The sequence below is a fragment of the Poecilia formosa genome, unplaced genomic scaffold (assembly GCF_000485575.1).
Source record: "Poecilia formosa unplaced genomic scaffold, Poecilia_formosa-5.1.2 Scaffold88, whole genome shotgun sequence".
NCBI lineage: Eukaryota > Metazoa > Chordata > Actinopteri > Cyprinodontiformes > Poeciliidae > Poecilia > Poecilia formosa.
This window is the reverse complement of record NW_006800027.1, coordinates 1,730,870-1,745,211: the sequence shown is the minus strand read 5'-3', so window position 1 is coordinate 1,745,211 and position 14,342 is coordinate 1,730,870. Positions and strand designations below refer to the sequence as shown.

Here is a 14,342-nt window from a genome sequence, read left to right as displayed (position 1 = left end):
CCCTCCAGCAATATGTAATAAGACTTTTCTGCTAGGAAAAAGATAATTAAGACTCATCAAACCTAACACAATGTTGGGAAGAAATTATAAAGAACAGCGCACACGCTTTTAAGATTTAAGATAGAAATTGTATCAAGGGGAGTAAATGTGATATTCTTGAACTAAATGTTTCTTTTTCATTAGTGTGAGAACATTTATTACCCAGCAAAAGATTTATCAATTTTCCAAGATGAGAAATTAGTACTTCTCTTTTTAGTTAAAGTTTTCCAGGTTTTCAGTATGACTTGTTTGTGTTAGCCATCAAAGTGATAGATTTTGTTAAATAAAAGATCAAGAGTTTGCATTATGTTTTCATTAGGCAGTGATGATTTAGAAAAAATAAGAATATTGTATTAGTTTAATCCCAAATTACTCAGGCATGGCAACATTTACACAAGTGGTTACACACTGAAAAATGAATTTAATGCATCAAAGGTACAACTTTAGCGTACTGGCCACTCAGTTTAAAAACACGTTCCACACACACACCAATATTTTACAGTACATACACTTATTGAACAATTTCTTTTCAACCTAAAGCTATAAAAATGAAAAAAAAAGAACTTTAATAACACCTAATTTCATATGAATTAACAATGACTCAGAGAACATTAGTTGCAAACAGCAAAAGGTCCCAAGTGATGCCCAAGTGGTCCCATGTTTTTTCATTTTCCTAAATGAAAAAACTGTTTGCAAAGCCTGACAGTACCTACACTGTTACACAATACTGGTTTCCTTTCACTAAAAAGAAAGTTCCTGCAGCAGTTCCAAGCAGCCCAAGAGTCAGACCAAGTGCACAGAAGACGGTTGGACCCACACTCATCTCCTCTGTTTCAACATCTAAAGAAAAAGGGGACCGGGGGAAAAAATATTTGAAATTCAAGCTACAACACCAGTAGAGACAATTTAAGTTTTGAAGCTATAGAAAAAAAAAAGACTTTCTCACCCCAAACCCTGGTCTTGGGTTCCTCCAGGGCTTCATGTTCCACAGTGCAGCTGTAAATGTCTCCTTGCTTTGGAACAAAGTTCAGGTAGGAGAAAACATGAAACGTCCCGTCAGAGTTGGAAATAGTTTTGATGAAGGGATCTTCCACTGCCACCTCTTTGTCATTCTTGGTCCACCTGATGTCGATGGCAGGCGGGAAAAAGTTGTTGGCAAAACACACAAGACTGTTCTCTACATCTTCAATCACTTCGTCTTTGGTGTAAATAATCACTTCTGGTGGATCTAAAAAATAAATTGGGAAGTTATTTCTTACAAGCTTGATTTATGACGGCTAAAAAATTTAAATTGAGCTTTACCTACCTTTAGCCCTTCTGACATCTGGGTCTGGTTTCCATCGATGTATATCTTTTAAACACACACGTTGGCATATTTCTCCATATTTGTATGCATATTTAGATCGGACACTACTTATTATTTTGTCGTCAAAGACACTGGCGTTGTTTTTAAAATCTGCATAATACAATTCATCGTCGTCCAATGTCACATAGAGCTGGGTGTCATTTGAGTCAAAGCATCCATAGGTAAAACAAAGTTGATGACCTCCTGCAGAAAAAGTGTTAAAAAGTGAAAATTAACATTAAAAAGGTAAATAAGTCAATCAGCTTTATGCTGGTTACTTACCTGCAGCACCGACGAAACGTGTCCCAAAGAAAAGCAGGAGAAGTACGGAGCTCAGATTGTTTAATCTCCAGTGGCGTCCCATCATGACTCTCAGTCGCTTTGTTCTAAACATGCAATGAAAACGTGATTTCACCAGACGGACTTGGGTTCCTGCAGGCAAGAGCTTCCTCATTCCTGAGTGTGAAATAGACACTTTTGGCCGAGGAGGAAGCTGGGTCCAACAAAAATCCTGCTGATTTATTTATTTTTTGTTGACAATTGTTGCTACTTCCAGTTGTCGAGAGTACTGCTATAGATGTTCCAAGCTTGTATTTCTGGGTAATTCATGCAGAATCGACACAGATTATTAAAGTATAAATTAAGTTTCTTGTTGAGAAAGAAATTCGTTTAGCCTCAAGTTTTCATAAATTTGGAAATTTTATACAAGTAGCTGACTTAGAATTTAGATACATGTTTATTTTTTTTTGTAAAGTGCATTAAGATGGTATTTTTGGGGATTTCATATGAAATCATTAAACTAGATTAAACTGAATTATTTAGTCCGACATTTCCACACACTGTGCTTTGATAGAAATTAGCTATTACAACCTCGCAGCGCAGCTTCATTTTCTCACAGGGTTTAAGACCTTTTGATTTATTCCTGCTTTTGTCTCTCTTTCATGTTTTGTTTTTTCCTTACATTTAACATTCCTACTTCTTGCATCTTGTACTTGCCTGGAAAAGCCACAAAGAGGCTGCCCCATAACACTGCCCTGTTGTTTATTACATATTTGCTAATAACTGTCTGGCAGATAATCTGTGAATAAATGGAGCTCCTCTGCCTTCTCCCAGTGCTTCCAGTGCTAGCTGCAGAAATATAATTTTGTAGGCTTAGACAGAGGAGACACATGCTCAGGGAAGAGTCTGTAGTGTACAGTGAGCTAATGTCACAACAGCTGCAGAATGGTTTTACAGCCTCCTCTCACTCTCTCTTTCTCACTCACGTTCACTCACAGGCAGTCAGCTGCTGATATTTTGTGAGGACAGCAGCACATCATGTTTGAGTGTGAAACTGCAGGACATAGGGAGTGAGAAGCAAGGTGACTCCGTTTCACGGTTCGTTTTAGTTTACGATAACACAGAAACATAAACTCTTTTTTCATAACTTAAAAACAGAAAAACACAAGATTTACATGCTGGTAAACCAACAACTGCATATGTTAATGGCAGGAGATGAGAAAAAGGGATAATTCATTCCTCTACACACCTGCAGGTCATGTTACCAGAAATACCAAGCGAGAGTTGTTGATTTAATATTATTTGAAAGACAAAAGGTGCATGTGAGGCGTTAATCTTTTGAAATCTGTACCATAAACGTCTCCAGAATACATATGAAGGTCTTAGCTCTCATAAGAAGGCACATTTATTGCTTTTTACTTATACTGAGAGAGCATCAGCTTTTCTAAGGAAAGCGTCTTTATCACAGGTAATGTTTTAGAAGAAAAAACTTTACTTACCTATGTACAGAAGCAAAAATGTTTCTTTTTCTGTTTAGTGGAATAGAAACACATTTGTCCTTATGAATCAGTAACTCTCATAGTTGCAGAAATCCAGGAAAATAGGAGCTCACAGCAAGGCGCGTCATAGAAATCTTCCCCATGTTTTCAAATTTGTTGTTCCAGTATGTACAAGCTGGATGTGTATTATATATTCTTTTTTAATTTTTTTAAATACTAATTGTCTTGTTTTTAGAAATAACACTATGAACAATACAAAATCCCTTCTTATTTATTTTATTTTTATTTTTCCCCAGCTGTGGCGTGTGTTTCTAGTAACATCTTTGGTTTCACTTCCGGTTTTGGTAAAACTGCAAAACGAAGAACAATAAAAAATACCTCTTCCTCATTCATTATAGAAATATAAAATACCATAGCTAAAACAGAGGGAATAAATGTTATATACTGCTTTGTGTGGTGAAATAATCACCACAAATCTAAACACATTTCTTTTTTTTCAGAAAACCGCACAACGAATCTGTAAATCTGGTTCTTGATGTGGAAACAGGATATAATGGTTCTTATTGTGCATTAATACCAACCTTGGTTTACTAAGCTGTAGAAACAGGATAAGTGTATTTTTTTATTAGTTCTGTATGATTTTCAGACACACAAACATTCCACGAGTTGCAAAGTCGCCGTCAGCACACGAACGTGGAGCATCTGGTGTTTTCCACGGGATTTCTCTGCCAAATGTGAACTTTCTAGCGACAGAGGCGCTGCCCCAGATTCAACAGCTGTTCAGCAGATTTTCAGGACTAACTAAACACATCATAAATGATCAAAAACAAAACCACTTTAATTCGAATTGAAAAATCGTATCATCGGTTCTGCGCTACACACAAACCTTGACCAATGCAGTGATTTTCACCACCTAAGAGATTTCTCTTTACCTGCGTGCTGGAAATGTTCCCATGGCTACCAAAGACACATTCACCTGATAAGCCACGAGATGAGATAATATGCACGTATTTGGATGAGTTCAAACATCAATTTGTTTCACAGTGCATGTCTGTGCCGTAGTCAGTAAGCTGAGTGTGCCACAGCTCAGTGAGACCAGAGCCGTTTGGTTTCATAGATGACGTCTGTAAAGTGAAAGTTGGGGAATTTAATTGCATTGAGCTAATTATTATTTTGGAGAAGCTGGCTGGTTTTGTGTCAGCGGTGTCACCTCGATGCTCTTTGAAAGGCTTTCAAAGGATCAAACGATAATTACGTTGGTCGTTGACTGAATCGGTCGCATCGCTTGCTTTGATTTGAGGAAGGAAATTAATTAGCGCCACACAAATGCGCTGCCCACCCCCTCAGAATGAGAGCGTCAGAGAGATTAGAGCCTTCATTAGTGTGAATTCAGACAATGATTGCTGTGCCTTTCAGACGAAGTGTCAGCTATTTCCTGCACTTTGAAAGGTTTAAGATGAATCCCTTTTCTCATCATACAAGAACCATTTACCTTTATCAAATGTTTTTTATTTTTTTATTTTTAAACCAAACGTTTCACTTGCTTTTATGTATTGAGAGACTAATGTAGTAAAACTATCATTGCCTATGAATAACAGATTTTACGCAATCTTTGCATTTAAAAATAATTATTCTGTCAAGAAAACAAGGGAAAAAGATGCCATGTTCTTACAACAGAGCTGGCTGACAAGCGGTGGTGTTGCAGAGTTGAACTATGAGAAGGGGGAAGATTTCCCCATGTTGCATACCAGACTTTATTGAAGTTAAAAAATTAACAAGCCTACATCTGGCTCAGGAAGAAAAAATGGACCGGCCAAAATGGGGATAAAAGCAGAAAAAGGGTCATGGAAGACATCAAAATTACACCTGCTAGCTCAAAGAAGGACAAAACAATAATAAACGTTTCAATTTTTGTAGTAAATTTCATTTACTGTGTTTCAACAAATTTTTGAACAGATATTTAAACTGATTGGAACTTTTAAAGCAGTTATCTGTTCAATCTGTGTATTTTTCTGGTTTTTACTTTTGGCTCACATACTTGAGTTTCTGATTGGCTAGCTGTGGAACATGAGCCAGAGGGAGGAAGTGAAGTGTGTGTAAAGTGGAAAAGTATGAAGAAGATAAAAAAAAAACGTACAGATGTTTTGATTAAGAGATTTTCTGTCTTTTAAACAGGCTTCAAGCAATACATAGTCACTTTACTTTTATTAAAGTATTCAAATTCAACGAAACTTCATATGCCACAATTTCTGTTGGTCCTCGGCTAAAATTAGCATGTGAACCTTTTTTTTTTTTGCTGTGGCTCATTTATTATTCAGCTCTGAATATCATTCAGTACAGTTCATAGAAATCTTATGAAAACAACACAGGATAAGGTTTTCTCCTGCTTTAATAACTTAATATTAACTCTTTCGCTTAGAGATTCGATCAATAGAATATTGACGTACTATATGCAAACGTGTTATGAATGACAGTATGCAGCATGCAAAGAAGGAGAAAATCTGCTGGTACTTTCCTTTTTTACAAACAAATAGTTTCACTTTAGCAGCGCAAATGAACATGGCAAACACAAAACGCGGTTGCACTGAGAGAGAAATACATTTCAAAATGCTACGTCGAAGAACGATTTGGTGCAGTGACATTTATGGTTTTATAAATGTCACTGCAGTTTATTTTTATCATCTTCCTCCCGAGAGTGCATTTAATTTAGAAAATAGCAAACGACTAATGCATGTGACCACATTATCATATGGACGCTCTGATCACAGACTTAATCCATCAGCAGTGTACACAAATCGTCCTGATACTCTGTGATCACATTATGGTCCTGCATGCCCAGCTGCTCTCCTCTTCTTACTTCTGTCCCACAACCCTGACGGCAGACCGAGTGTATCGGCACAGCTTCTGTTCTCAGCAGCCATTGCTTCCTCCTGGATGGACTGGATGTTAGCAGTAGATGAAGTTTAAGTAGATAGGAAAAACTCTCATTTAGGCAGCTAACCGATGGGGGATTCATAGAGTCCTGTGTAGATTTACACTTCTACAGATTTAACCTTATACAAGTATAGGGACAGGTGACGTCAAATATTATTTTGATTTGACGTCGGATGTGTTTGTATTTTTTCAGATGAAAGAAAAAATAGAAAGTGTGCATGTAGATTGAGTTTTTGAAGTAAAAGAATAACAATAACAACATTAAATATAAAAAAAATATCTGTTTTTAATAAGTCAACGCTTAGCGCAACAAACCAAAAGGCTAAAGAATCAATTATAGATCCAGATCAATTCTCTTTATTCCACTTTTATATCAACACCTATTAACCTGCTCAGTTACATTTTTTATAAATTTTAGATAAATTATGTGATATTTTCAGAATAATATTACTAGTATTACTGTGTTAATATTTTATATCACATACTATTTCCACTGATTGCTGTTTTCACAGCTGTGTAGGCCATCCAACTCTTATAAAACAGTTCTGAGCAACCTCGCTCTGGCACAGATTAATCTCATTTTTCTAGGTGTAAACTTTCAGTAGATTAGAGAAAAACACATGAAGCTCTCACTCTGTCCTTCTCTATCCCAACAGGTCAATTAGATGTTTATTTTTCATTGCAAAACCTTAGCACAGGAATATTTGGTTATTAACTCTAAACCAACTACAGTATTACAAATTCCTTTGAGTTTTTTCTCAGTGTGAATCGATACGACTTGAATTGAGTTTATGAACCAGCTGGAGTTCGCTGGGTTTGTTTTCTCCTTGTCTCTGTCATTTTGTCCTAATAATAAATGTTTCTTTGTTATTTTTCCTACCTTACCTCGCACTTGGCGTCTGCCTTCTATTGACTGCATGCCCATAAATTAATAAGCATGCACTCAAAGCGCAGAGTTCCTGTCAACAACCAGTTTCCTCCGGGCCCAGCCACATACACATACACTATGCAAACACAATCATGGACTCTCACTGAGTCCTGATTATTCATCTTACTTGTCAGTGCTCCACCTGACAAACTACACAGGCCTGACAGCTCTTAATTTAGTGCTGACTATAAATAGAAACATTTTGACCCTCTGTGTCTGCCAGATAATAAATGTTGCTGCAAAGGAAAGTCATTTCTGACTTGCTTGTCCTGTACGCCTTTTTACGTTGTCACTGTTTCTTAGGATGTTACCGTGGCAACCCACTCTCTTTTTTTGCTTTCCTCTGGACATTTCAAACAAGCATACTTTCCCCATTTTGTTTCATTTGGTAGTATAATAATAACAATTAATTATTGTTAATTGTTGAGTGAATCCAGCATTGAGGTCAACAGATTGCATAAATGTTTATCCAAAATGCTGAAAAATTTATGAGAAGCAAAAAGCTCTGAAAAACAGTAAAAAAAAAATAATAATAATATATATATATATATAACCAATAACTATTAATTCTTGTCATCACTAACCCCATTATGAAATATCTTCTAACTCACTACAATTCATTAAAACCTTTTATAGCCTTTTTATTCCATTTGTCAACAAGGTCAGATAAACCTCCAGATGGCAATAAAGTATGGAACATATTTTCATCGATGATTTAAAAAAAAAATCTATGCAGTAGAAATGTTTAACAGGAAAGTAGTGGTGATAAAACTAAATATATTTGCATACCTTACACAGGCAGATATTAACCATTAATATGTGTGTTTGTACCCGATTAACCTTGGAGGAACATGGGGGGGCAGGAGTTTATCTGCTGCACCCGTAGGTCCAGAGACAAAGTGCAACATTAGTGTCATTTCAGAGAAGATGCTCTAAATGACATAAAGCTCTTACCATAAATATTAGTGAGGCCAGCAGTGATCAAACACAGCTTTGGCAATTTTATACAAGGAAGGACTTGGAATAATGTTTCATATGAGAGATAACCGTGAAAGAAATCTTCTCAGCAAGAAATCTTCTCAGGAAATGTGCAGAAAATTGCCTTTAATAGAGTCACCATAAACTGAGGCGAAGTGTTGAAGCACAATTTGAGGACAACACCAGCGTTTCAATTATCCTCACACCGGGGACTCCCCCAGTCTGTCTCACGAGGCCAGAAACTGGCTGCTGCTTCCCCGCAAAAATCAGAGGAAGCGAGAGCAGGAAACATCAAACAATCCACCTTTTCTAAGACAATTAAGAACACATTGTATAAGAGTTTTATAAGCCTCAGCGCTTGCAGAGAGATTTGTGTAAAGCACTTTATGAAAACTGGAACGTTTTGTCACTAAAACGAAGATAACTAAATTTCAGCTGGTTTAGTTTAAGCAGAAACTCTGAAGCAATGCCAAATCTGTAAGAAGGTAAGACCAAACAACTGTTTGTAGCATTTCTCTGTGCTGTGTGCATGCAGTGACCTCACGCTGGACAATTTAGGAGAGTCTCTAGAAGGTAATAATTTGAACTCTGCATGGGACTGCTTTACTAATCCACCCCCCTCCTGTTCATGCTGAATATCTAAAACCAAAACTGCTTCCTCCCGGAGAGTGTGTCTTCTTGTCTTGCCTTTAGCTACTAAACTTCATTATCTTATCACATTGCTCTCTTTTTTTTTCCTGGTTAAATATGTGAATCTCATGTTTTATTGCTGTTGATAAAAATCTAAATTTACTCGAGTGTGATGTCTTGCTTGGCCTTTTAAATAAACACCTTCTAAAGTACCACATTGGGCTGTTTAACTTTGTTAGGAGTTTGCATGATCTCTCCATTCAGGTATAAGTTTTCTCCTTGATGGTGTTACTATAAGACCCTCTGTTGTTTCATAAAGATGATGCACCACAATGAGAAACCTGTTATAAGTTACATTTTGGTGCAATGCTGCATTCAGCATTGATGTTGTGACATCAATGCTGATTTACTGTATTTGTCCCCATAGCCTTTACCTTCCACTGAAATGAAATGTAAAACAAAAATCCAACCTTTAATTTGTCACTAATTTCTCACATTCTTTTGAATTCAAGATCAAAAGAGCAACTCGGTGTCAACTGGTCATCAGTATCAGCAGTTTTAATGAGGTAACATCTGCTATTACCAGCATCAAACGGAGAGCTTAAATCATAGCCAAGGAAGAGCTTTCGGAGTACTTTGTGACCGTTCAACATGAAACACTCATAATTCATTTTCTGCTGACAGAGTGAGGTAATGCATGAAGTAGCCTCATAAATCTCCAAACCATTGGCACAATCAAAAGGAAACATCTGGGCTGCAGAATACAGCTCTGGGTGTCACGACAGGAGCTTTCTGCCGTGTTTTTCTTTTTTTTTTTTCTCTGCAGCACTTCACTTTCACCGCCTATGGCAGTTTAATGATGAAGACTATTGATGTCTGCAGCAGGTGAAGCTCTTTTGCGGTCTTGTCATGTTGTTGTTAGAGTTTTTTTGAAAAAGGAGCCTCTGGAGGAGAATCTGATTGGTGAATCTTAAGAATGCACTGTGTTCGCAAGGAAAGCAGTATAAGAACAACACCGAAACCTTAAATGAACTCAAACAAAAATACAGCCTCAGGCGATTGTGGTGATGTGTTTTGTCATCTATTCAATTTCTGCATCAGCACCAAGCTGTGCTTTATGTAATTTGAACCAATCAAGGTGACTCTACAATGATAAGCAATTTCTTTGGATTAAATTGCAAAGGACCTATACATTTATCTATTTGCCCTCAAGGTTTACATTTAAAGCCACTTAGAAAAACACTCAGAAGTCGCATTATAGCTTAGCAGTTTCCTTGTGTGTTAAGAGTTGATACAAATCCCCACAGGTGCACACTCCGAGAGTGTGTTTGCGTGACGGGACAACGACTGTCCGCTCGTCTGTGTGTGCAAGCAGCGGCGTATCTGCTGCTAATAGATCATAAATGTTCATTTGCCAAGTCACTGACAGATTAATAGATTCATTTGACCAGCATTATGGTTATTACAACAACAGATGTAACTGTTTTCGTCAGGCTGTGGAGTGTTGCCGTGTGTTTCATCACTAGTGGAGCGAAGATGGGACACAATCTGCCTCAAGACAAGAGGTGATGAAGGAGCATGCTGGTAATTAGAAACATGAAGCTCCTAGAAAACACAAAAAAAGGGACCCAGGATCAATAGACCTTTAGAGGAAGCGGGTAAACTGTCTAGTTAAAAGCATCTGGGGATCAATCTAGTTTTATCCTCCCTCGTTCTACCAGCTCTGTCAGGGTGATGTATGGCATGCTAAACTTTGCAAACCTTTGCGTCAAATTTTCATTAATACTCCCTAATTTTGCCATCTATTAAGTTGGACTTAACCATCTGCAGTCAATCTTATCAAAAAACCCAATGTTTCCAAAATATCCCAAAACACATTAATATCATAAATCATTAGGAAGTATAACAGGAAATGTGGAAGGCGATACTCGCTGTAGATTATCCTAATACGACCAGGTGTGTGCTTTAATTTTACTTTCTAAATCACTGATTTCATACATAAAGCCTGCTTGCATCCCGACTGACGGAAACACAGTGGCCATAAATTTAAACGCTAAAAACACTTCAGCTCTTACAACCGTGAAGCTCGATGCATGTTTATCAAATTTTATTGTCTAAAACAAGACAAATCTTAGAAAGGGTTTTCTTCTTTTTCGCTTATATAATATGAAAAGCATGACACGCATTTCCATTATTCCCCTTTGACTCTGAAACCCCTAAATAAAACCCAGTCTGTGTAACTTATTCTCAGTATAAAACACAGCTGTTCTACGAAGGTTCTCAAATTTTGGTGAAAACCAAGGAAAACAACGGACAGATGACGACAAAAAAAAACATAGCAAAAAAAAAAAAAAGAGTTGGGCAAAAAAAAAAAAAAAAGAGTTGGGCCATAAAACAATATTCAAATATATTAGAACATCTCACAGAGCACTCATCTGAAAATAGAAACAGCATGTCAAAACTTCAAGCACACTTAGAAATAGCCATGAGAGGAGCACATAATTACAGAAACAATCAGTGGAAACGGTGTGGAGGAGCGAGAGCCACAGCTGTCAGAAACATGTCTGCCGGACAACTATTAGTCTTGCATGCCACAAATCAGAATTTGCGCTTTACAAGGCACCTAAAAGCACACACCACATGTGGGAAAAGAAACTCTCATCAGTTGAGACAAAAATGTACATCTCTGACAGAAAACAACAACAACACCCTATTCACCATCTTTTCAGTGAAAAATAAGATGGTGGCACCGTCATGATGTGGGGATGCTTTTGTTCAAGATGTAAGATGGAGGATAGATGGGCTAAATGCAGGACAAGCTTCAAAACACTAAAGATTTAGTTGGACCACAAACATACGGCCAGAGCTACAAGAGACTGACCCAGCCTCGCTGTCTTTACAATTTTAACTTTTGAGAAAAGTTTAATTGATTATTTTTTTATTTTATTTTATACTATAAAATCACATTAAATTACATTGAAACATGTTAATGTTTGATTAATGGTTGTAACAAGGCCGGTTGTTAAAAGGAGACCATTAGCGACGTGAGACTGGAAATGGACACTCAGCCATTTCTAACCTGAAACCACTCAGCATCACACTCGCTGCTCAAGTCACATGAACCAAGGTGCAAATGGAGGTCAAACAACCTGGAGAGGCATGCTGAGGGCTGCGTTATGTCAGAGTGAGAGAGCTGATGACACAGGGCAACACCTCAGTTTAGTAATAGCAGCAGATTAATACAGATGACTTCCTGAGTGAGGTATTGTTTTGTTGCTTCACACAGGGGTGTCCGATAGATAGATAGATAGATAGATAGATAGATAGATAGATAGATAGATAGATAGATAGATAGATAGATAGATAGATAGCAGCTTATTCAAATGCTGAATTATAAACTGAAAAGCAGCAATAGCGCCACCCCGCGACTACTACCTGATTGCAACTCAATTGTAACACTGCTCTGCTGCAAAATACGAAAAAAAAAAAATAAATAAATAAATAAATAAAAAAAACGCATAGCTGGCAACTTTACAACAATACAATACAACGGATAGAACTGCCCACCAGGGAACAGATCTGCAGCTGCGTGGTTTTTCAGCACAGATATGCAGTGAAACAGTGAAACCCAGCAGAAAGAGCAGGATGCACAACAGCGAGAATGAAAGGAAACTTCACCTACCTCCTCCACTGTCAGAGGCATGCAGATGCGGTACTCCTTCATCAACATCGTCCCCGCGCTAAAGGTGATGGGAAACAATAGGAAGCTGCGTCGGGTGAGTTGGAAAATCTCCACAATAAAGCCCAATACGATCCAAGAAAAACAGTCAGACAATCCCGCTCCACTTCTCCAGCAGCCGCCGTTCCGCAGTGCCGAAGCTCCTTTGCACTCAGCAGCTTGTGAACTGCAAGTTTCTTTCAAAACACTCAACCACCCCTTCTCTTCACCCAGTTCTCTAAACTAATCCATCGGCATCCATTAAACAGCTGATGAGGCAAAAGCGCACGAACAACAAACTCCGCAATAAGTCCCTTTTACAACGGCGTTTAGCTGGCGCTCTGGTCCAGGAGTAAAACCCAACACTTCCAGAGAAATAAAAGTCTCCACACGCTACTGTGATGAAATCTACCAGAATGCCTCCTTTTCTTTAGTTTTTCTCCGGCAGCTCCGTGCGCAGATGCGCGGCGCAGAGCAGCAGCAGCAGCAGCAGCAGCACCTCTGTGAAGCGCGCTGCAGCAGACTGGACCAACATGAAATAAACGCATATGAATGAACATTGTGGCCATCATAAAATATTAGAGGTTCAAAACTAAACCAAGTCCACTCACATGTCAAGCATTACAGTCAAATGAATCATCAATTCAGATTATTTGATTACTTAAAATGTATATTATTGCTTAAACACTTTCAGTGAAATATTATTTTGAGTGGTTACTTTTAAAATTTGTTTGATAAACTGAAATAAAAAAAATATATTTTTTTTGCTGTACAAAATGAGCAAAAGTAACAGTCTTCTCTGTTTTGTGTTCTGTTTTTTTCTTCTTTCTTTTCTTTTAATGAACAGAACCTGATCTGGAATGATATGTATCCAAAGTTATCAAATCAAGACGCAGCACCTGTGAGTGCTTCATGCTTAAGAAGCACTCACAAAAATCTTCAGTTCCTTTTTGTTATTTTTCTGTCCAATATAAGATGCAAAGTGAAAAAAAATGCATTGCTTAAATTGCAGACCGACCAGTTTTACAACACTTAACGAAGATCCTGAAGTCTTTTTTAAACCATTTTTTTAAACCATAAAGAGCTGCAGTACCCGGCTCCTCCGGTAGATGTCCCCAGAGACATTTTAATCTAAATGGTAGCAAAAAGACATGTTTCTTTTTTGTTTGTTGTTTTTTTTTCTTTGTCTTTTTACATTAAATGAATTTACAGCAGCATGTGTTTCTTAACGATGCAGTCTTACTAGATTATCAGAAGGGCAGCAGAGAGAATTTATACACTCTGAGGAAAAAAACAAACAAACAAACAAAAAAAAAACCCACAACTTATCACATGATGAAATTATTAATACCAAAATGTATTTATTGAGTCTTTAGCTTTAAAATATGGATTATGCATGAAATAACGTACACCCCAGACATACTGACACACTACTCATGCACAAGTACCTTATATTTATGTTTTTGGACAGCGGGAGGAAGCTGGAGTACCTGGAGAGAATCGACGCACACTCAGTGCAAAACGGCGCTGGGTTTGTGCTAAAATGTCACAGAAATAAATTTGACAAAAATATGAACTAAATCAAACATTTAGTTTTGAAAGCTACGGAAGTAGAATTTATTTACGTTTTTAGATTTTGGAAATACAACTCTTTATTTTGTAGAACGATACCAGCTGAGTGAGTCTTCTCCAGAAAGTGAAGAAAAAAAAGACACACAGAACATTTAAAATTACGGAGCATAGTTTGAAACCAAAAAACAAACTACCTTTAAAAGCCTTACCATTGCTCCTCTGTTTTTCATAAAAGCATTCAGAAAACTACATGACTACACACATGACTTTGGAGCTGCCGTTTGCAGCCCCCTTTTGTAGACGACCCCATGGTTCAGCACACCTGAGTGAAAGTCTTCATCAACATGATTACCCCATTTGAATAAAGGAGGCAGTTTGACTGAATTAACGGAGACGCGTCTGAAACCCTGTCTCGTTTTC

General features: G+C 37.5%; 2 protein-coding genes across 5 annotated transcripts in view; both read right to left on the bottom strand.

Annotated features, from left to right (window-relative positions):
• LOC103141694 (H-2 class II histocompatibility antigen, A-U alpha chain-like) overlaps positions 1-1,853 on the bottom strand; it is a 2,611-nt gene extending 758 nt beyond the window's left edge. Inside the window, exons 1-4 of one of the 4 annotated variants that reach the window (XM_007557431.2) lie at positions 1,667-1,825; positions 1,346-1,588; positions 986-1,267; positions 380-879 (exon numbers count right to left, since the gene is read on the bottom strand). In XM_007557431.2, the coding sequence (XP_007557493.1) occupies positions 749-879; positions 986-1,267; positions 1,346-1,588; positions 1,667-1,778 (768 nt within the window). In that variant the 5' untranslated portion in view covers positions 1,779-1,825 and the 3' untranslated portion in view covers positions 380-748. Of the gene's footprint in view, positions 1-379; positions 880-985; positions 1,268-1,345; positions 1,589-1,666 lie in introns of those variants that run through there. The other 3 variants (XM_007557432.2, XM_007557430.2, XM_007557428.2) reach the window with 3 other exon arrangements.
• Positions 1-12,874, bottom strand: part of LOC103141695 (cytoplasmic phosphatidylinositol transfer protein 1-like) — a 43,942-nt gene extending 31,068 nt beyond the window's left edge. Inside the window, exon 1 of the mRNA XM_007557433.2 lies at positions 12,315-12,874. Within this exon, the coding sequence (XP_007557495.1) occupies positions 12,315-12,362 (48 nt within the window). The 5' untranslated portion in view covers positions 12,363-12,874. The remainder of the gene's footprint in view (positions 1-12,314) is intronic.
• Positions 12,875-14,342: the final 1,468 nt, after the last annotated feature.